This window comes from Scomber scombrus, chromosome 21, assembly GCF_963691925.1.
Source record: "Scomber scombrus chromosome 21, fScoSco1.1, whole genome shotgun sequence".
NCBI lineage: Eukaryota > Metazoa > Chordata > Actinopteri > Scombriformes > Scombridae > Scomber > Scomber scombrus.
The window spans coordinates 15,661,265-15,669,509 of NC_084990.1; the positions used below are offsets into that span (position 1 = coordinate 15,661,265).

General features: G+C 42.2%; 1 protein-coding gene across 1 annotated transcript; it reads right to left on the reverse strand.

Annotated features, from left to right (window-relative positions):
* Window positions 1-214: 214 nt before the first annotated feature.
* LOC134003493 (zinc finger protein 503-like) lies at window positions 215-2,750 on the reverse strand. Its single transcript, XM_062442715.1, has 2 exons — window positions 2,366-2,750; window positions 215-1,760 (listed from the first exon to the last, which is right to left on the reverse strand). Exons 1-2 carry the CDS (start codon window positions 2,618-2,620, stop codon window positions 330-332), a joined length of 1,686 nt encoding a protein of 561 aa, XP_062298699.1. The 5' UTR covers window positions 2,621-2,750; the 3' UTR covers window positions 215-329.
* Window positions 2,751-8,245: the final 5,495 nt, after the last annotated feature.

The following is an 8,245-nucleotide window of genomic DNA, read 5'->3' on the forward strand; positions in this document are numbered from 1 at the left end:
TAACTTTTGCAAGGTTTAACAGTCGATTCAGCATAAAGAATCAAATCCATGATATTGCTTAGTGGTTGGAAAAAAAAGTCCCATTTACATCAGCAGAAAAACAATTTTCGATGAACAGCAGGTAAACACGACCCCAAAACCTCTCCTGTGTAAAATAATGCAATAGAGTCTGTTGAAAGTTATATTATAATTATTTTTTATTTTGAGTCACGCTTGAAGCTATCGCAAATAAATACACTGATCCCCACATGGATCCAGTCCCTGCATGAAGTACAATATAAAACTCATTGGGCCTAAATCTCCTTTTATAAATGTATAATTCTTTGTCTCTACTGGTATCCTAAGGCCGCTGCTGTTGTCAGTCTTTGTCCATACAAGGCGTACGGGGAGTAATATGGCCCGGTGGCTGCAGGCACCGGCACCGGGGCTCCATTGGGCAGGGGGCTCTTTGAATACGGGTGATAGCGGCTGCTCAGTCCGAGTGGGTGATGAGGGCCCCTGAGGGCCAGCGCGCCGGGGCTGCCTGGGCTGCCATTATGAGGCATATGCATGTGACAAGCCATAGCAGCGGCGGCAGCGGCGTTGGCGAGAGAAGAAGACCCCGGGTACCCAGATATCAACTTCTCCGTACCTGCAAAGGCCGTGTGAGTCCGCAAGTGGCTGAGCAGCTCCTCGGAGGAGGAAAAGCGCTTGTCGCAAGGTCCGTTAGCTGACACCCAGTTACAAATGTGCGGCAGGGGGTCATTGGGCAGTATAAACCCGTAAGGATACAACGGATGCCCGCCGAAGGACGGGGCCGAGGAGTGCACGCCGTGTAACGGGTGTGCCTGGTACATGAGCGGGTATCCAGATTTAAGCGCCGCAGCAGCAGCAGCCGCAGAGTCATGTGCGCAGTTGGCGCTGGATGCACCGGACAAATGGCTTGAGCAGTGGTAACTCAGGCAGTAGGGGTCTCTACACAAACTAGCAGACATAAGGGACGGCGGGGACGCTCCAGCTAGTGGACTCGTCCCTGCTTTACTGCATCCCAGTGAGCTGGCAGCAGCGAACTGTGCGCTCAAAAGCTGACTGCTGGATTTGGTGGGGTCAAGGGTCATTCCATGAGGAAGGAACGGCTGCGGATAACCTGCATAGGCACCCGCTAAACTCCCAGGATAGGACATACCGGCAGGTGGCAAGGGGAAAACTGTGTGACCAGGTTTATAGGGGGAAACAGGGGCCACCAGTCCAGAGCCGAGGACGGAGGAGGACGATGAGGTTACACATGGTGAGTCTGATGTAACAGTCTTGGATCCAGATGTGTTCTCCTGGTGTTGGCTGCCATCAGAGGTAATTCCACTTATCCTATGGCTGCCGTTACTCTCTGTTGTACTGCTTTTATTGCTATCAGACTCCTTCGTCTCCTCCTTGTCCCCCACCTTGCCTTCAGACGGCAGTGGAGAAACGGAGCGGCAGGAGCTGGGGCTGCCTGTCCTAGGGGTGAATGGCTGGCAGGTGGCGCTAGGCACTCGGAAACTGTTTTTATCTCCACTGAGGCTGCTGCTCGAGTCCTTCTTCTCCGAGGATTTAGAGTAAGGTTTGAAGCTCGATTTGTCGTCGGCCCCAATGTCGCTCATTTTCAGCGGACCGGATTTGGTCTCCTTGTCGCTAGATCCATTTGAGGTCACAGAGGACAGTTTGGAGGAGGACGGCGGGTCCGGTTTTCCAATCTGTGAGCACGTTTGAGCCAATAGAGCCAGTGGACTTTTCTTGGCATCCAGCTGTGAAATAGGACAAAACACAATTAATGACGTCCATTAAAGTACTTGTACACATCATAGTTGATAGTAAATACGCACATATGACCGTTCCACGTATTTTACGCATTGCGCATAAACTTATCTCGGGATGAAACTTAAAACAACTCAGCAAAATGGGTATGTGAGGGCGAACATACACACACAGCTGTTTTACATGAGAGATAGAAGATAAGATTGTCAAACTGCTACACGTCCGAAACCGCATCACACACACAGGCATCAAATTGCAACAACAAGGTTATTAATTTTAAAAGTAAGTTCAAATTCGACAATATTTGAATGTAGAGAAGAAAAGATCAACCGAAATGTTTAGAAATCAACTCGTAAATCAGGTCTAGGTCATAAGGAGAGTATTCAGAGTTCTTCCGTCATCTATCAAATAATGTATTTATTATTCTAAATTACATCTTGTTTGACAGCAGTTATTGGCCCAATTTGTCCACAAAATTCAACCGATGATAGCGGACAGAAAGTCCAGTGATTTCCGAGGGAGACACTTTGTAGTTCAAGCGAAATGATGCCCGTGTGCGCAAACGTTTTCACAAATAAAAATGTTTCATGCTTACCTCAATGGGACCGATCGGGGTGGACGGTAAAGGCTGGAGGTACTCCGGGTGCAAAATGTGTCCTGCTCTGGCCGTGAGCATTTTCAAAACCTTTATGGGAAGACGACTGGCTTGGCGAGAAGGGTGTGCGGGAGAAACGGAGTTGTGGACGGTTAGCTGGCTGATCTTCACTGCGCCCTTCTCCCCCGAGGAGCCGCTCTCCCACGCTGGATTCGTGCTATTTCTCAGGACAGAGACCGTGGGCGATGTGATCATGACCCAATTCTCGTCGAAATGGTTGAGAAATACATGTGTAGGGTAAAGAAAGCCAAAACACTGAAGACGTCAGACAGTTGTAGCCTTTGCCAGAGATAAAAAGCAATAATGTTAAATCCTTAAAAGAGACGCAGAGTGTGTGAGCAGGATCCGTGCGTATCACAGCCGTGTTGCTTCATCCCCGCCGTCGCTCTGACAGTGTGGCTGCAGGTCCGAGAACAGACTCGGTATACGCGATTCGTAGGGCAGGAGGGATCACTCCGCCTCCTCTGTAGCAGCATCTGAGTTAGTCCGCAGATCACAGCCTTTTGCCGCCTCCCAATCAAAAAGAGACCCCGAGGTGATCGCAGGGTCGAGGGAATGTGACGTTTCCTCATCACACGGGTGTGTATTTCACATTTTACCCACTCCGAGCGCTTTTAATTTTGAGTTTTCATATGCGCCCTTGCGTAATTGGCACTTTGACGCATGCGCCGCCCCGTCCTGTGCGGTTTCAGGGTAGGTGGATCAGGATAACTACGGTGTGAAGATGAATAGTTTTTGGCTACGTTAAGGTGACACTAGACACATTTTAATCAACACAATTTCTCAACGATATTTACGATTTACGATATTTAGTAAATTGACACATACGGTCAAATTATTAAACGTTTACACGCCTTATTCTAACTTGAAGCAAGTGAATTTGAGATCCTTTTCATATGGATAATGCCCATCTTAATGCTTAAGAGATGGCATAAGAGTCTTTGGATCACATGACTCATTAATTAATAACTTCTAGCTCGAAAACAAGAAAAACAACCAACTTTCTGGTCAGATATTCCCTCCAACGTGTATCGATATCCATCGGCATGTAACACATTTTCTGCAACTTTCTCCTCTCAATCACACAGCCTGTCATCTGTCAGTTCTCTGTCCCGGACGCCAGTTATCTGTCAGCTGTCCTCTCGCCTCTCCTCAGTCAGATTCAGGTCAACCACTGTAAAACGAATCCATGAAAAGTAGAGAGAAGAAGGCATGTGTGTCCCTCACGCACTGCCGCATCATCATTTAGGCCTGTTAAACTAATTCAAAGACTGTTTAATTCAAGATAAGCTCGAAGGCATTTTTACACAGCCTCGATTCTGCTACATGCATCTATTTAATACCATGTGATTTTCCAAGTATTTTTTGTCTCTGAAATTAAAAATATTCTGCCACATTCAAGCCAAAAAATCCATTTTTTATTCCAAGAGCGCTTTAAAAAACCCTCTTGTGGCTGCCATTAATCATTAAAGCTTCCACATTTCTTCCCATTGAAATAGACCCACTTATCTTATTACTCAATAGCCTATAAATGTCTTGCTGATCAGGCGAAAGTTAAACATATGCAAGTGTTTTTTGATTGATAACAGGGGTGCTGTTTTCGGCAACGGCTGTCAGGCTCTGACACAGCGCTTTGAGTTATTAGGGCAGAGAAGGGCGACCATAAATTTCGACCGTCAGGCAAAAACTCCTTTATTGTGGACGTGATGGATGGCTCGCGGCAGCAGACACCAAATTCTCGGCTTTATCCTTAAATGGCTGCACATTTTTTCGTCGCCGTTATTCATTACTTTTAAACAGAAAGCTTGAAATCTCCTGCTAGTATTTCACACAGGGACACGTTTATGAATCATCCAGAGACGGCGCAAATACACGCGTTTACAAGCAGGACTGGGTACTTTAAGTCTATGATTATACAGAAAACAGGCATCTATGTAGGCTGTACATTTAAACATTAAATCATTTGCATTTTAATAAGAGTTTTGTTTCCCATTCAAAGTTCCTTAGAGCTCAAAACTCACTTTTGCAAATGAAGAAGATAAACTGAGTGCAACATGCAACCTTTCTTGCTAAGATGCAAAATTTAACTTTTTTTTTCATCCACCACACTTTTTTAAATTCAGGTTAAATAAATAAATAAAAATGTATAAATGTGTCTATAAGACTCGTTTTCAATAATGATCATTAAAAACTTTTATTGTATTTCTTCAGTCACATTGTTGGCCATATGTTGTTGTTATTGCTCTCCATGTCCTTGACAGAAAAACAAAACAAACTGATAAATAAAATACTGGGCAAGCCCAAACAACACCTTGTTATATGTGTGCTTTAGACAACTTCACAATTCATCATTGGAGTTGATTAAAAATTTAAAATAATGGCAATTAAAGTCACAGTGGCAAGAGCTGCTGTTGTGACTGTATTGTATAATGCATAATTGTATAATTTGTATTGGATAATTCAGTCCTGCTAGTAGGATGGTTAATACAGGGCTGATTAAACAAATGCATATCATAGTGTAGGTCACATCACTTTAAACAACCATCAAATTTGGAGCTCTTATGTCAGTATTTGTTCCAGTGTAAGATATCTGACCTAATGATGAAGTGTAAAAGTGACATTTTTTGTGCCATCAGCTTTTCCTTTTCAGGCACTGGATGTTGCAGGCAGTAAGTAGTGGAACAGAAGCATGGGGGTAAGTCACTGCTCCAGTCTGAATATTCTGCTCTCTTTTGACTTGCACATGTACATTAAAAACATCCCAAAGGACCTGTAACAGAAACTATTACAAAAAAAAAGAAAAATTCAGGCGGAAAAGCCCTTGACATATAGTTTTCAAAAAAGGATATGGTCGATAAATGCAGCATTGTAATGCTGAGCAAATGGAATAAGAAATTCCCTCGACATGACATGAAAATTCACCTTGTGGCAGCCGGCGCAGGGCGCGCCACGTCGGCAGCCAGACAGGCCGACTGGATCTGACAGGTAAAAAGGGGAGATGATGGTTAGAAGGTGCTATTGTTTCATGCCGCTTTTTTGACCTGTCAGGTCCTGGTGCAGAGGCCTGGATCGAGGACCTCTTTGTCACATGAAAACAGTTTTAAAAGGCCGTTATCCAGAACTATGGTGATTGCTCCTGTTTAATTGATTTGCTTTGCACTGAGGCCTGTCACATTAATAATGGTTAAGTACAGCCCCAGTGTGTCACCCAGAGTGGTGCGTCTATCGGGAAATTAACAGCCTTAACTAACTGCTGTCTGTGAAGCAAGAACTGTGTGATCATATGAGATGCAGCAGTTTTATACTTGGGTGAGGCATTTAGAATATAACTGCACTATTTATGATATAACTGTAACTGTACATGTTCTTTTTCTCCTCGTATTAAAAAAAAACAGCCACAGTTTGACCTCTTTATTTAAGTCTTTGTATATATATATATATATATATATATATATATATATATATATATATATATATATATATATATATATATGTATATATATATATATATGTATATGTATATATATATATATATGTATATATATATATATGTATATGTATATATATATATATGTGTGTATATATATATATATATATGTATATATATGTATGTATATATATATATGTATATATATATATATATATATGTATATATATGTATATATATGTATGTATGTATATATATATGTATATATATGTATGTATATATATATATATATGTATATGTATGCATACATATTATATTGCCCCCTCTCATTATGAACTACCATCCAGAGTAAAACAGAGTGCTATGCTGACAAGTAAATGGTGTTGAGTGAATAAGACTCAAATTACACTCTCCGACACTTCACAGGAGCCTTTGACAGGTTGCAGTAGACATCAAGTCTCTGATATTTCCATGACTGACTGACAGCTTGAAATTGCTCCCATCACCTTGATAGCATGGTAATGCACCTTGCATGTGGACTGTCTTTAAAGTGCAGGAAATTAGACTCCAAGTTGAGAGTCGCCTTTCAACCAAATATGACAAGAAAATAGACTGCTTTTCTTCTGTGCCCTGAGAGGAAAAAAGGCCCCACAGAAGCTGGCAGAGAATAAGAGGTTATAGGAGAAAGTGTCAGGAAGTATTACGGATATTATGTGTTTAAGACAGGACATTTCAGATACTTAGAAGTCATACCCATTCCCCTTGACTACACCCAAGATCTTTTTTCCCCCGTCTGTGTCAAATACTGTAGCACTGACATCATTTGCAAGAGCTCAACTCAGAGCTGACGTGAAGAACTTACACTATCTCGCCGGAAGTCAGACGATGGAGGCGCAGCATGACAGAGAGAGTTAGAAAAGTCGAGGTGCAGCCAAGATCACAGCGGTGAAGGGTCTTTTTCACTTTGTCTCCTCAATTAGTTAAAGTTGGTCAGGAGTAGCAAGTAAAGCCTATGGAGATTATATGCTGTCGTCCACTTGCCATCAGGTAGGTGAGGATCTTGACGGGTTGTAGTCATGCTGTAAAGAGGAGTTAACTTCACCTACCCTCCCCGTTAGCACTGGAACTAATGGCTCAATTCAACCTGACAGCTGCCACATTACTGGCTTAGAACTTTGTGGAAACTTCACGAAGCTCCTGTAAGACCTACTGTACTGTACTCGTCTGGTGGCTTTAGGAAAAGAGACACTGCTGTCATCTCCACGTTTGATAATGTGTGGCACGTGACTTAATTTAGCTAATTTTGATCACAATCTGATCTCCATTTAATGATTATTTTCATTATCGATAAATGTTTTCATTGTATTTTCGATTATTTGATGAATCGTGACAGAAGTTTATGTAAAATGCTAATCACCATGCTAATGCTAATCAAGGTGTTTTGTCTGACCAACAATCCTCACATTAGAGGAGCTGGAAACAAAGAAAGTTTTGAGTATTCTTTGTAAATCATCGATTATCATGACTAATTTCCTGTCACTCCACTCATCGATTAATCTAATAATTTCAGCCATGTTAGCCATTGATAATTACTTGATTTATTTAAGAACTGAACCTCAAAGTCAGTAAGATGCCACACAACGTACATTTGTTTTTTGTGTAGCGGTCCGTGTAAAATCAAAATTCTCCACATCCGCATACACGCAGCTCCAAATGCTGATCCCTCACATTTACTTGTCTAGATTTAATTTATGGAGCCTAAGCTGGGGTGAAAATGTACAGGTAGCGTGTTATGACACTGGAAGCACTGTGCAGGTTGGGATGAATGTCTGTGATGGGCAGATTATTCAGACTAAAGTAGGCCTAAAGAATGATCTTGTCACATTTCACAGGCAGGATTAGGGATACGCAGGAGGAGCGCTTCAGTCAGGAATTAGCGTCATGTGGTCGGCTGGAGACAAGCATGCAAGGTATTCGCAGAGACAGGCTTGGACACTTACTGCTCCATTTGTCTACTTAGTGATCAAATACTGAGGTTGATGGTTATTTCTCTGTCGTTTGTGGTTTATGTGATAAGCGTTCATCTGTATGTGTTTTCATGTTACTAAACTGTGTTTCAGAATTTCAGACATCAGAAAACCTCGTGGACATCCATTTTACTTCTTTTTTTATACATTTACATACACATTCTCAGTAAAACATTAGACAGAACACATGATGCCATCGTGATGTGTAGCCCATAGCAGCACCTACTATATTTGTGGCTTTGCATTTTAAATGGAAGTGAGCATGAGTGTCTTCAGGCTATCAGAATGAGCTATTACTACCACAATGATTGAGGAGAGAGGGAGCGAGTGAGCTAAAAGACAAAGTAGAAGAGGCCTGACAAATGA